The 15533-nt window shown below is 38.0% G+C and overlaps 1 protein-coding gene across 2 annotated transcripts in view; it reads right to left on the bottom strand.

The window, feature by feature from the left end:
* The window catches only part of SH3RF1 (SH3 domain containing ring finger 1), a 205861-nt gene that overhangs the window by 40086 nt on the left and 150242 nt on the right, over window positions 1-15533 (bottom strand). For both annotated transcript variants that reach the window (XM_034661393.1, XM_002918183.4), the window contains exon 5: window positions 555-857. In XM_034661393.1, the coding sequence (XP_034517284.1) occupies window positions 555-857 (303 nt within the window). The remainder of the gene's footprint in view (window positions 1-554; window positions 858-15533) is intronic.

Raw genomic sequence — 15533 nt, 5'->3', positions numbered from 1 at the left:
CAAAGCCTTGATGAACTAATGAGATTTTTTAAAAAGCCAGGCTAATTTCTATTTTAAATTAAATGTTTCTTCACGTCCTCTTTTTTTTTTTCCCCTCTCTATAACTCTTACTGGGAAGCCTAAATAGCAGGGTAAGTCATACAGATGCAGGCAACTATCAACTATGAGTTTCAACTGTAGCATCTTCAGTTGGGATGAAGATAAAATTTTCGTTGGCAAGATCTCCCAAAGCAGCCTTGTGACAAGGTTCTGTGACAATGAGCAGTTGCTTGAAACTAAGCATTATTTAAACCATTTTGTCATTTCCAATCCTTCCTTTGAAAATGACTGGGTAGTTTCGGGTTAGTTTTCTCGTCTCTATTTTTCTACCTACAGAATGAAGAAAGGCTTTACTTCCCAGGAAAGCTACTATTTTCCCTTTATTTTTTTTTTTTTTAAGAAAGCTATTCTCTTCTGAATGCAAAAATAAACCGTATTTTTCAGCTAGTGAAAACATACGCTTGTGGGTAGATCACTTTGTGCCTGAGCTCCTTTCACACCTTTATATGATTTACCTGAGAAGGGGCACTGCAGGAAAGGCCAGACAGCTCGCTGATGCGCGCAGCAGCTGTGGGGTTACTGGAGCTGATGAGGACAGGAGGGCTGATCTCCATGGAGTGGCGATTCTGGGATGCCTGGGAGGATTTGCTGGCCATGGTGAGAGACGTAAAGGAGTGCCGTTTTTTGGTGTTCTTCTTGGTGTCAGAGTGCTTTGGGGCATTGCTGTTCTGGGCTGCTGCCGAGGTACATTCTCCAGCATCAACTCCTGGCACAGAAGGCTTATCCCATTCTATCAGCTGCTTCGCAGCCGAGTTAAACTGCAAACCAAGGAATCGACACAAGACAGTTACACAATTCTCAAGGACTCACTGAGATTTATTTTCAACCAGCTTTTATCTAGAATTGAACATCACCACTTTACAGTTTGCACACGCAAGTATACCTTTCTTCCCCATGTGAGATGTCTTTTCTCTCAATACTGGGATTTCATTACATTTGTCACCAATAGATGTTAAATCAAGAACAAACCATTCTAGTTAGCGACCAACAAGGTAAAAAAATTTCCCCAAGAATTTTCAGAATATCTAATTTTAAAATTTGCCATTAACAAATGAAGATTCATTTCAGCTCACTGATGAAATCTAAAGAGGAGCAATTAAAAGGGTACATTTGTCTGACTGAATACTCTGTTGCCCGATAATGGCCGGATATTCGCTCAGAGCACAAGTGAACACCGAAGGGGCAACTTTTGGGTTTGGTAAAAATGGCAAGAAGACAAAGAATGAAACCACTACATGTTACTCATGCACTGCCACATAAATTAACCTCCTGCTTCTATGAATTTTGGGAAACGTTCACAAAAAAGTTGGTAGACATTCTTGATATGTTTGTCATGTCATTGCATCAGTTCTTTTCATACATGCATACAGTTTAAAATCACAAGGGGGTAAAACATGAAATCCAAGTCCTATTGGCAAGCTAACTTGTCTATTTGAAAAGTTTTCTGACTATAAAGGGTCCAAGGTGTCAAAAGCTGCACACCGGGCTGGTAACACCAGCAAGAAAGGAAGGAATACAAAATTTGTTTTCCCTGAGGTGTAATAAAATGTTTCCAGAAAGTGCAATAATGACAAGCAGAACTTACCTAGATATTACAGTAAAATAGGAAATCATTACACACTTAGTTTAACCTCTCATAAAAAAAAATTAAGATAAAAAATAACAGACTTCTTAAAAAGGTAATTTAGGTAAATATTAAGGATAATAGGGATTTTCTCATCTCAGCTTTGCATGGTCAGCATTTCACAGATACCTTTAGATAAAATACCATCATCAAATGCTATTTTCCACCCACCTAAATGGTTAGGACCATGTCTCCTTACCCTGTTGATGAGAATGTCCTACTGGAAGAACGGAAATCCTGTCAGTATATTTAACAAAGCGAACTTGCTCCAGCACAACCAGCTGCTCACAAACCTGTACTAATTGCAGCTCAGTAGCCAGGGCTTCTATAGATGATTGCAAATGGATTAACAATTTGTTCCTGTGGCTCCCCAGGACTTGAATTCATCTGGCCTGTCTGATCTACAATTAGTAGGGTACATCTTTTTCAAACATGAACATGCATCTCCTTCAGACTTCAAGGATTTTTTCCACATGATAAACTTTCAAGGATAATGGGCAGTAATGCCACCATTAACACCTATCAATGCCTGGAGTACCAACGGCAGGAGAAAGAGGATCGTAGGGACTCTGTGTTATACGTTGAGGAATGAAGAAATGAGGTACTGTTAAAGGGTGGCCTTATTATAACATTATAATGGCCTTTAACCAAGAGATCCAGAATTTACAAATTCTACCTTGGTCTAACCATCTCACCTTCTGGTGGTCCCTAAGAAAATCAGATGCGCAAAGGAAGAAATGTAATGTTGTTTTATTATGGTGAGAGTGGCCCAAACCTCAGATATGCCATACGAAAAGGACTCAGAAAATGCCTTCTAATATAAGCTCATTTAGATCCCAAGTCACAAATCCTCAAAGCATGACTTAATCTATATGCAGGAATCTGACCAATTAACTCAATCCATGTTGCATTGAGTAAGAAATAAGGGAAGGAGCTGAGAAGGCTTCCTTCTCCTTAAGGCCAAAAATAGGAATTGAAAAAAACTATCACATCTACTTGATATCTTAGTTAAATTAATCCTGGTATCAAATCATAGGTTCCATTAGTAATGTCTGCTTTGAAATAGCCTGAAATATTACTGTAGTCTAGTCCTGTTCATATGTAGCCAAGTGTTAGTTTTAGTTAATATTGTATTAAAATTTTAGGTTTCTGTGCCCTGAAATAAACATAAGAAATAAAGTATTGTTCCCTATATTCCTGTTTTTTTTCATTATAAAAATACTGGGTGCTTCCCCTGCATCTTTTTCTGTATCATATATTATGTGCTGGATAATGTGCCAGGGTCTAGAGATCTACACATGCAGAGAAATGGTCCCAGTCCTCAAGGAGCTTAAAAACAGACATATAAATAACATGCACTCTGTATTTTCCTATGTTTTGCTTCTTTCATTCAACAATATACTTTTTGAGATTTACCCATATGGCTCTATGATTCACTCTTTTTTTTTAAGTGCTATGTAATATTCCATTGCGCAAATACAGTACAATTTATTCATGTATTCTATTGTTGATTTATATTTGGGGTCCCCTTCTTTTTCTCTCTCCTCTCCTTCCCTTTCTCCTTCCTTCCTTCCTATAGATTTTGGCTATTAAGAGCAATGTTGTCGGGGCGCTTGAGTGGCTCAGTCAGTTAAGTGTCTGCCTTCACTTCAGGTCATGATCTTGTTGTCCTGGGATTGAGCCCCAGGTCGGGCTCTCCACTCAGCAGTGAGTCTGGCTCTCCCTCTCCTTCTGTGATCCCTCTCACTCTCTCTCAAAAAATAAATAAAATCTTAAAAAAAAAAAAAAAGAACAATGCTGCCATGAATAATCTTGTGTGTATTTTTTGGTGGACATAAACACTCATCTGGATACTGGATATATGCCTAGGAGTGAACTGCTGGGCAACATAGTTGGCATGTTCAGAAAAATAAAAGTATGTGCATATAGGTAGACACATCGAGGTATGGTGGGAACCAGTGAACTGCAGACCAAAGACCACAGTTCTGGTCCTCATCCATAAAATGAGGAAGCTGGAGCCAGTGATCTTTTTGTCTCTTTTAGCTCTCCACATGTGTAATGCATTATCTCACTTTAAACAGATATAATTCACTTTTCTATTTCACATCTTTCATTTCTATTCCTCTAAATCACCTACTATAATTTCCCCGCATTTCATTTTTACACATGGGCAGTCATATTTGTTAGCAGAATGCTGCCATGATTTAAAATTACTTTGGACTTCTGAAGCAGCAGAGGTTAGTACTAAAAAATGCTATCTGCTGCCTTTATAAGTCCCAGAGAAAATCACAAGTCAAGACTATTTGGTAGAGGCATTAAGTAAATTGGGCAGAAACTTAAAGAGACTTTTATTGCAAGTGTAACTTAACCCTCAGTATCAACAGGAAAGCAAGGATCTGATGGCTTTTAATGGAATTTTGATAACATTCATTTATGAATGTTTGTTTGAGCTCACTAGTCTAGGCTTTCTGTGACATTTATCTAACCATGACCTTTAAGTTTAGGAGTGTACTCATCACCTGCAAAATAAATTTGTATCCTAATAGACCTTCTTCCAAGCACCTGGTAAGGAATACCTGATGAGGCCTATGTTGCCTACAAGGTAAAATTCAGTATACTGGAGCTAAAGCAGGGACAAATGGGATTTGTTAATCTCTTAAAAACCATAATGTCTGCTTTTTGGAAACTCTAAAATTTAGATGGAGTATTAGCAGAAGTGTAAATAAGTATGAGAAAGGAAATACTGACAAAATAATAATAAAAATGATAACAAGGCAGCTGAAGAAATATCAAAATAATCTGTGTACGCGCATAGCTGTGTTCTTTGATAAAGAGAATATGACCTTCTTAAAAGAAGGAACTTACATTTTTTAAGAAAAGAAAAAAAATTTTAGTGAAAACTAAGTTGAATAGTCACTATTTGATATGAAGCTTTACAGGAATCAGTCTAGTTTTTGAGCACCAGAGAATTATAAACAGTAGGTCTGAGGAAGGAGCCTATTCTAATTCACAACCCACTACGGTGTCCCTTGAGCATAACAGGTTTTTTAAGAAAGGCAAATAAACTTTTAAAAACACATTATGAAAGCAATGTATGTTTGTTATTTTTACAAAGGAAATAGTACAGAATAATATGAAGTAAAAAAGTGAAAAGTCTCAGCCAGTTTCCCCCATCTTTCTCCCCTCAACTCATTTCCCAGATGCATCTAAGCTTCACAGTTTAGAACATATCCTTCCATATATTTTCTATGTAGACATCATTAAACGTGCATCTATTTTATTAATTTCTAACACAAATGAAACCAAGTAGTATATACTACTACTCTCTAACAATATCTCATGAACATCTTTCTGTATCAATAGAGACAGATTGATAGCATGGTATTTCACTATATAGAGATGTCTTCATTTAATATATCTCGGCATGCTTGTGCACGCATATCCGCAGGGTGAACTCCTAAAAGTGAACTTATTAGATCAAAGTATAGGCTTAAAACACTTTTGAAGGATATTGCCAAACTGTGCTCCAAAAAGGTGTCAATATTCCTCACCTCCAATGGTGTGCTTTTTATTATAACATATTTGACATATAACATTGTGTAAATTGAAGGTGTACCTCCAATAGTAAACAGTCTCTGTTTCCCTACATTGTTAACAGTATTAGGTATTATCAATCATTTAAAAAATGTTAGTTGGAGAGGTAACCAACTATATTATACCATTTTAATTTGTATTTCTCTATTTGTCAATGATATTAAACATCTATTTTTTTCCTAGGACTTGCTTATTACCACACTTTAGCCACTTTTCTATTGGGTTGTTAGTATTTTTCTTATAGATCTATAACTGTTCTTCATATATTATATAAACCATTCTTTAATATATGTGTGTGTGTATATACATTATATATATATATATCTCCATCAAATTAGAACTATTGTTCCAATTTGTTAACTTGATATGTTTGTTATACATACCTTTTTATTTTATGTGCCAGATTTATCAATCTTTTCCATTATGTCATCTCAGTTTACCATGCTTTATATTTAATTTTTAAAAGATTTTTTAAAAAACACTTTATTTATATATTTTTTTGAGAAAGAGTGTGAGCGCACATGTGAGTGGGGGGTTGAGGGGCAGAGGGAGAGAGAGAATCCCAAGCAGGCTCCACAACCAGCATGGAGCCCAATGTAGGGTTTGATCTTATAACCCCGAGATCATGACCTGAGCCGAAATCAAGAGTAAGATGCTTAACCAAATGAGCCACGCAGGTGCCCCTAAAGATTTTATTTTTAAGTAATCTCTGCACCCAATACAGCGCTCAGACTCATAACCCTGAGATTGAGTCGGATGTTCCACTGCCTGAGCCAGCCAGGCGTCTCTCAATTTACTATGCTTTAAAAATTGTATTCCATTATTTATAAAAAGAAAATCACTTTTTTCCTAGTATTTTTATGGCTCCTTCTTTCCTTCCTTCCTTTTTTTCTTTCTTTCTTTCTTTTTACATCTCAATCTTCAAACCATGTGCACATTTGTGTAAAGAATAAGGTAAGGATAGCACAAGTTTTAACCACTTGGCTCAGGAGCTGGCCCATCACTGTTTATCTAATAGTCCACCTTTTCCTCACTGCTTTGAAAGGCACCTTCATAAAGCCATGTTTTAAAAAGATACTTTGGTGTTCTGCTGCACTGTTTGGTCCAGTGTTCCTTCCCCAGAGAGTTAGACACTTTAAATAATACCAGTGAACGAATGCTATAGGACCTAAATTCAAACCATTTACCTCCTCTTAGCAGAAACAAAAATATTTTGCCTCACATCATACCCTTTTGCAAAATATTTTTATGTAATGGCAATGAGGAATTTGTATTGCCATTAGTCTTCTATTCTTCCCTGTCATTTAGGTAACAAGATTTTTGTTTTTGGATGATCCAAATACAAAAGCAAGCTCAGTCTTCATTTATAATAGAAGACTCCCCCACAGAAAAGGAATAATTAGAAAGACTGAAGGGATTATTCAGGAGTCTTTTAAAATTGATCTGAAAGCCTCCCTCAGCCAACAGCTCCTTTTAGGGCTCTGTAAATATTTGCTGAAAGAATAAAAATGTCAGTCTCTTACAACTATCAAGGGAAGAAGGGGCTCTCTCTAAACCAGCACTGTCCAACTGAAGTATAATATGAGCCACACGTGTAATTTTAAAAGTTTAATAGCCACATTTAAAAAGAAACAGGTAAAATGAATTTTAATAATATATCTTACTTAATCCATTTTATCCAAGATATTATGACTCAACATGTAATCAACATAAAAAAACTACTGAAATAGGGACGCTTGTGGGGCTCAGTCAGTTGAGCCTCCGACTCTTGATTTCAGATCCGGTCATGATCTCGGTCATGGGATAGAGCCCCATGCCGGGCTCTGCACTTAGCATGGAGTCTGCTTGTTCCTTTCCCCCTGCTCCTCCTTGCTCTCTTGCATGAGCGTGCTCTCTCTCTAAAATATATAAAATCTTTAGAAAATAAATTTTAAAAAATTAAAAAAATTAAAAATTATTGAAATAGTTACATTTTTTGTTTGTTTCGAAATCCAGTGTGTATTATAGACTTATCCCAATCTGGATGGACACATCTCAAGCACTCAGTAGTTACACATACATAATAGCACAGCTGTAGACTCTCGGGGGTTTCTGAGGGGAGAGGAACTGCACCCAAGGTGGCTGTCTCTGGAGGCTCCTTAAGCATAGCGAATTTGCCGAACTGAGAAAGGATGACAGAAACTTCTCGCCTGACCTCCCTTGGCCCACATTCCTGAAGCCTCCTGAGCCCTGAAGCAGTTTGCTAGTAACACACCATTACTCCTTTATGCAGCAGGGCAGTGAGGAACACACACTCGATACAACCTTCATGATGTCCTACCAAGGGAAAAGGATTTTCAAAGTAACTGCCCCACTGCACTAGGTTAGGAAGGTGAGACATCAGCTCCTTAGCTCTTTGCTTGTTTTCATTATCTTCACCTCTGCTGGCCTGAACCATTAAATAATAAATAAACTAGAATTTTCTTTTTCAGGTTTCTGATTCTGAAATATAAAGGACAAAGGGAGTGTTCACCTAAAATGAATTTTAGCTTAGTGAGCTAAATAAAGGATCATTCAAGAAAACCACAGGAAAAGCTGGGAACGTAAAGTTGCAAGCTCTGGGTTGGAGTCAGGTCTCTCCTCACTGGCCGAGTAATCTTGGGTAGACCATTTAAATTCCCCCATGACTTCAGTTACCTTAGCTGTAAAAAATGGGGAAGGTAATATCACTCTGCATACCCCAGGTAAAAATGAATACAGGTTAAAGTGCTCCGTAACCTTTAAAGCTCTATAGGAATGTTGAGTTAGTCTCACAATTCACAGAGGGATCCCAGCTGATCCTTCTCTCGCTCTGTTGCTCTGGGCAAGTCACTTTATCTTAGGTGTGTCTCCTATGTGCCATACGTAACAGGAAGTTGGACTTAATGATCTGTAAACTTTTATTCCTGAAACTTTTTATTTTACTTTATTTATATAAAGTACTGATATCTTTTCTCAAACCCGAACAAAAATATCCCATTCAAAATACTCAGAGGCAGACACCTCTTTGTCAAGCTAGAGCCCTCAGATCCATGGTGACTACAATCAAACCTAATGGAGCCTTTCACTCTTTTTTTTTTTTTTTTGAGTGGCTATTATAAGCCCAGCACAGACTGTTCAGGGGAAGGGGGGGACACAAAGACACACCCCCTCTGACTTGTTAGAAAAGAGACCTAGGAAATAGCAGATAGATTTCTAACATTAAGGGTAGGAGGTGCAAAATTCACATGGCAGTGGACCTAGGGCAGGTAAGGTCAATGAGTGAAGGCCAGACAGAGACCAACAGGGAAGAGTGAACTCTACAGTGCACTGGGGAGTGTGGGTCCTCTCTCAAGTGGCAGCCACTTGCTGGTGTCAGCTGATTTTTTTTTTTTTTTTAAGGAAAGTAGAAATTTAGGCCTATGAAAAATCTCCTGATTTTTCTACCTTAAGAATGAATTAAAACAAACCCACTCTGCAAGCCAGGCATGAAAGTCGTGGTGGGGCAGGGGGTGGTCACACTAGTTGGCGTTCTCTGACCTAGGGAAGAAAAAGTATGGAAGATAGCAGAGGCTGGAAGAAAAGCAAAAGGCACTCAGCATTTCAGGATATAGAAGGGCCTTGCAAAGTTTCCCAGACCAACCAACCAATACCCCAGAAATGAAAAAGGCAAGTAGTTTCAGGAAGATTAAAAATGGTGGTTGTGATGGTTAATACAATGGGGGGGGGGAGAAAAAATAGTGGTAGATGTCACTGGAAGGATAAAAAAACAAAATCAGAGCTAAGAAAAGGCAGTTAATCAGCAGGCAGGAGGGCAGTTTCAGGGACTGAAGTAGCCAAAGGCTAACCAAAGGTAATCGGAAAAGAGAGGCACTGAGCAGGTGTAAGTGATTCCTGTGAGAATTTTGGTGAGGAAAGGAAGAAACGAGGGAGAACCATAACTTAAAGGGAGTGCAGTCAAGCAAAATAATTTTGAGGTGAGCAAAAAGCTGCTCATTTTGCTACATTAAGGGGGAGACAGGGGCGGGGCAGAAGCAATAACTAAAATGCAGAACAGAAAAAATACACATGATGTGACCAAGTTCCTAGAGAATGAAAGGCCTGGGAGGAGACAGAAACTTCAAAGGAAGAGAAACACTTCATCCACCAAGATGAGGGGGAGACTGTGAGCAACACACATGCAGAAGGATTTAGAGAGAGAGGAAAACTCTACCCTGAAGGTTAACGCTAAAGAGGCAGTCACACCTGTTATTTCTGAAGCAACAGATCTATAATCTTATCATGATGCTGAGGAGACAGACAGACCAATGGATAATTTAAAACGGGCTCAGTTCAGTTCTCTGTGCTTATGACTCTAACAATACACTAGGTTTGTGTGCGTCTCTATTTGGTATTTGTTCACCAAAAGCACACCACAAATAAGAAATGTCTATAAACCAAAAGGATACATTCCAATGACACATTTCATTATCAAGGACCTCATTACCAGATGCAGTAATACCACATCTGGAATATGTATCAGGAGATTGAGAATATGCAATTGTCATTAAATTCTAAGTAAAAATTTGTCAGTGTGAAACGACACACTGACAGAAATTCCGCAGTGACACGTAATCAGTTAATGAACAGTGAACAAATATTTCTCCTGCTGTGGTACCTGAAGTAGTTTGTGTGTGTGTGTGTGTGTGTGTGTGTGTGTGTGTGTCTGTGTGTGTGTGTGTGTATGAACATGTGAAGCAGCGAGAGGTTATAAGGGGTAGGGAGGAAGGCTAATCACCAAAAAGGAATCTTACACAGAAAAATACTGAGAATACTGACCATCATGACTTTGCACTTTTGTTTAAGATCTTCCTCCTCCTCAGCATATAGAGAAATTTTCACACGCGTGTGAAGCCTAATAGGTACACTGCCACTAAACGCTATTTTAAAAGAAATACTGTTTTACAACACTTAAAAAATTTTCCAGAAATACATTTGATTTCATTTAAGAGAAGTTTGTTCCCCAGTGGTTTAATAATCAGGATGCTTCTGTTCATGCCCCTTATACTCCACACATGCACAAATGTGGAGAATAATATAGAAGATTCATTCAATCTTCTTCAAGATAGAAGAAAGGACTTAACTCTTGGTTAATGAAAATTCATCTATTTTCCTTCTTAACACCTTAGTTACTACCAAATTTAGGATGTATAAGTAATACAATAACACTTTAATAAATAATAATAAAATTTTAAAGGCCTTAACAAACTATGGTTTTAATTAACTTGTGGTTTCTCTTTTAAAAAAAGCAACCTCACATATTTGAAATTGTTGAATAATGAGTCATTTCTGAAAATTAACCTTTTCGGTGTTAGAATCTGAAAAGCTGTCATTATTCTTGATGAAAAATCAAAATGTCCTAAATACTTTTTAAGCAAAACTGGCTAATAACAGTGATTCTGTACCAGTATTAGGAACACTAGTATTACAGGTGCTGTTAGGCTAATGCAGGGCAGAACTGTGGGGCAGCAATGGACAGCAGAATAGAGACTACAGTTCACTTCTCAATTACTGGTTGGATATGTCCCTAAACAAGACACTTGTTTAAAAGAGGGGGAAAAATTAACTAAATTATGATTTTAGCTACCAGAATGTTTATTATGTAGTCAAAAAACCTGATGATTAGTAGTACTATAATAATGTAGAGAATGACAAAATCATGTGTGTAGTATCATTAAAGCACAAGGGGAAAGAATGGAAAGATATTTATCAAAATTACATGTGATGGGACTAAGCGTTATTTGTTTCCAACTTTTCCACAATGGGATTATATTACTGAAATAAAATCATTAAAAACATTCTTTATGTAAGATGTGTCTCCCAAAGAACACAGGAAAACATTAAATCATCTACACACATAATTATACTCTTGGCATGTGCCAGATCTATAATGGTACAAACTGAGTATCACAGAAGTTCGAAACAAGGAGGAGACTGTTTTGTTCTGTTTTATTTCTGCTTAGGAGAATGAGAAAAGGGGGACTTCAAGAGAAACAACAGTATTCATCTGGACCTTGAAAAAAGAGTGAACTTTCTACAGATAGCTGGACAAAGAAATATCCCAGATGAGCTGTAAAGGCAGCAATTCAAGGTATGTTTTCCAGGAACAATCAGTAAATCAACTTAGCAAGGGCCCTGGGTATGTCTAGGGGGATATGGCTATGCTAAGTAATCTGAGGGTTCCACGGGAAAGCGCTGTGGATGTGAGACACCAGTTGGTCATTAGCCTCAGCCTCTGATGAAGGCACTATAGGAGACCTGTGTTTTTCTGTTCTTTAAAGCTACTCAGAGTACTGGAAACCATCCATTTATGCAGTGAGAATTCAATAAACATTAACTGATCTTTAGAATCTCAGCTCCCTGAGTGTTTTCCTGATAGAAAACAAAAAGGAAACTCTTAAATTAGAAAGAGGCTACTGAATACTAGATGGAGCATAAACCATCTTAAATAAAGTTCCTTACCTAATTTAATGCCTCCTTGTCAGACTGAGTCAAGTTGCCTCTAGCTATCTATATTAAGCAGGTCTTGCTGGAGTCCAGAGGAGACCCTCTTTTGCCCTTAGAAATTCAGAAACCCATGCTCATTTTCCCCTCTATTATTGTGGCAGAAGACAACAATTGTTTTTTTTCCCTAGGCAACAATTATTTGTATCAAATTGATAACATTCAGAAGATAAGAAAACATGCACTATGAGATAGAGCCCACAGTGCGAAAAACAAACTACTCCAATGTGTTCCTTTATCAGAATTAAAAATTAAAAGTGTGAAAGAAACATCAAAACGAAGTGGATATTCTAGGAGAGCTATTTAAAATGGAGCCAGGAGGCCATTAAGGAAGCAAGGCTTATGCATGTCCCCACCTGAAAGAAAAGATGAACTTTAAAATATTTAAAAATTTTTAAATATTAAAATTTATATTTTAAAATATTTAAAATATTTCACTGCCAACCCACAAGCATCCTGGGACACCAGCTGCAACTCTTCCATTTCAAGAGAAATGAACTTTTTTCTTTTACTTACAACTGGACTTTTTGCTTAGTGTTAGCCTTTAGCAACTAATCATGTAAAGATAAGAACAGCTTCAGCTTTTCAGCGTCAATCATAATTCTTGACGATTTTGGTGGCTCTACTAGAAATCCTCATTTTGCCTTTAAAAGCTCTCTTCTTTTCTCCCCACTTCAAAATACATTTTCAGTTCCTGCTCAAATCTGTGTCTCTCAAATTGCAATTCTCAAACACCAAATAAAAGCCTTTGGTTTGCCCTTCGGTCTTGCTGCATTTCCCATTTGACATGACATGGTGTCAGAAGTGGGATACAAAGTGCCTGCTGCTTCTGTGGAGCTCTGGATTCAAGTAAGGTGCCTGTAAGAGTTCACTGTGCTCTGTCACTTCCTCAGCTTTTTCAGGTTGCAGTAAGTAGTCCTTTTGGTCCAGAATCTCCCAAACTCAGTTGAGGTTCAGACTCTATTTGGGTGTCCTGGGTTGCCACCCTTTGTAAGATTTCCTGTTTTGTCTCTGGTGAGTATATACTCTTCGTTAAAATGGGTAGTTGGTTCTCTAAAGAGGAGGCTACTCATCAGTCTCTTTCTGGAACTCTTGCTGGCTTTGTGTGTAAAAACTATGGACCTTTGTCCTGCAAATGTTTGTCATGTTGACCAGTTATTACTCAGGATAACTTACAATTGAACTGGCCCCCTGGGGCTCTTTTGAAATTCCTAAATTGGTTTGTCTGTGCAGCCAGTTGAAAGAGGTTGTAAGACAAAACAGCCTAAGTGGGAAGCTTATTTTCATTGACATTTCAAGGCCTCTCAATGCATAAGTACTTCCAAAATTGCTTCCCTGCAGAACGCTAACTTGAAATTAACCAAGGCTAATTCTGAGCTGTCTCAGAGACTTACTAAACTGATGGAGTCTTCCAAAGGCTCCTCTGTTGTCTCTGCTTATATTCCCTCTGTTCCTCCTCCTGCTTGCCTACCACCTCTCTATCCTTCACTAGCTGGACTTCCTTGCAATAATGACTCAGATCCGGAGCCACCAGCCTTTGCCACTCCCTTTAAGGTTAAACCTAATAATAAACTGGTTCAAGGAGCCCCCTCTGTGACCTCTACTCTTTGGAAAAACGGAACTCTAAGCCATTACTAAAGAGTTCCCAGATCCCAAATATAATCCTGTAAGCTTTGCAGAGGAATTTAACCTAGTGATCCAAACTTACCAACTAGGTTACTCCAATCTTTACCAACTGATATCATATGCTCATTGGTGAAGGAAGAGCTAAAGAATAGACGGACATAGTAAATTAGAAATATCCTTTTGAGAATTTCAGTAAGTGGAGAGCAACTGACCAATCGAATGTTCTCAAACTAGCAAAAAAAACAAAAACAAAAACAAAAAAAAACACACCTTTATAATGAGATTCCTAAAGTTTTCCTAAAACTATTGATTGGAAAAAGATCCAACAATGTACTCAAAACCTGGTGAAGATGTTTATGATTAATCTCCCTGAAAGAATCTAAAAACAATATTCTTGTCTAGATTCAATTAATTATGAAACGTCCCCCTTTTTAACTCAACCTTTCTGAACAGGTTCAATGAAGAACTAAGCACACTTGTTTAACCTAAGCAGCTTAACTGAGCCAGTATGGATCCTCACAGGCCAGTCAACCTGCCTAAACAACTACCCGAATGACTCCAAGAAAAAATAAGAAAAAAGCCACCCAAGTTTTAAGTACCCAAATTCAAGCCACCCAATAATGAGCTTACAAACACAACACTTAACAACCAAACTTGCCTTCCAAAATCTACCAGGCAAGCCATCCCTTAAAGGGGTCTGCCACTCTTGTAAAAAGCCCAGACACTGGGAAAAGTTTTGTTTACCACTAAGAGGCTCCTAGAATACTAAAAGCCTCTGAAACCCTAATCCCTCCCAGGGATTCCAACCTAAATACCACCAACAATAGGGATGCTCCGAGAAGTATCAAAAGAGGATTTTTCCCATGCTTTTGACTAACTCACTGGGGAAAATAAACTTACCTATTGGGAATGAGGTAACTAAGGCTCTAACAGACACTGGAGCTACACTCAGTCCTCAACCCTACCAGCCTCATCTGTCCCCTTTCTTGGAGTACTGAAACTATACAAATGCTTGGTGTTTCTAGTCAATACATGACTCTTTCCAAATTCCTTCCTATTCCCTTTCAGCATGGGTCCATTCAAGGAACTCATCAATTTCTTTTGGTTCCCTTTGCCCCTATTCACCTACTAGGACAAGATTTCCTTGAGGCATAAAAAGCTCACATTTCTTTTTCTCAAAAGAGGGTTTTGAACTTCTTCAACCCCCAATTGACAATCCTCAAGCAGACTTGTCCATAGCTATCCCAGTCTTCTCAGTCATTGTAACTGAGCCAAATCCCTTCTTAGATTCTATTTTACCTGAATTATGGTCTAAAAATGCAACTGATATTGGCTGCATTCATTCTGTACTACCAATAAAATTATAAATTGATGAAAATAAACCCCTGCCTAATATTCACTAATTAAAGGCAGAGGCTACTCAAAGAATTAAGCCCATTATTGAGGAATATATTAAGCAAAGTCTCACTGTTTGTCATACAAGTCCTTTAAACACTCCTATCCTGTCTAAAAACCTCATGCAAGGGGATGGAGGTTTGTCCAAGATCTGAGAGCAATTAAGCAACAGTTCTATCTCCGCACCGTGTGTCTAATCCTCCCATCTTGCTCTAAGCCATACCACCAAAAAGTAAATTCTTCACAGTTATATATTTCTGTACTGCCCTTTTCAGTATTCCTATCAATTCCAGAAGCCAGTTCCTATTTGCTTTCATTTGGGAGGACAACAGTACACTTGGACAGTAATGTCTCAGGGTTCCACTGGGAGTCTAACCTACTGTTCTCAAATCTTAAAAGCAGATATCACCAATAAGCATTTTCATATCAGTCCTCCCTTCTACAATATGTACATGACTCCTCCTGTGTTCAACTTCTGGAGAGGCATCTCTCAAGAACAGTCTCCACCTCCTTCAAGAACTAGCAAAAAGGGGACACCACGTATCTAAAGAAAAACTTCAATTCTGTAAATCTCAAGTAAAGTATCTGGAACATTTGATCACTAACCACAGCCTTCTCTGGATCCCAACAGAATTCAAGCTATCTTGACCTTTCC

The sequence above is a fragment of the Ailuropoda melanoleuca genome, chromosome 5 (genome assembly GCF_002007445.2).
Source record: "Ailuropoda melanoleuca isolate Jingjing chromosome 5, ASM200744v2, whole genome shotgun sequence".
Lineage (NCBI taxonomy): Eukaryota > Metazoa > Chordata > Mammalia > Carnivora > Ursidae > Ailuropoda > Ailuropoda melanoleuca.
The sequence above is the reverse complement of the archived record's forward strand: the minus strand, read 5'-3'. Positions and strand labels throughout refer to the sequence as shown.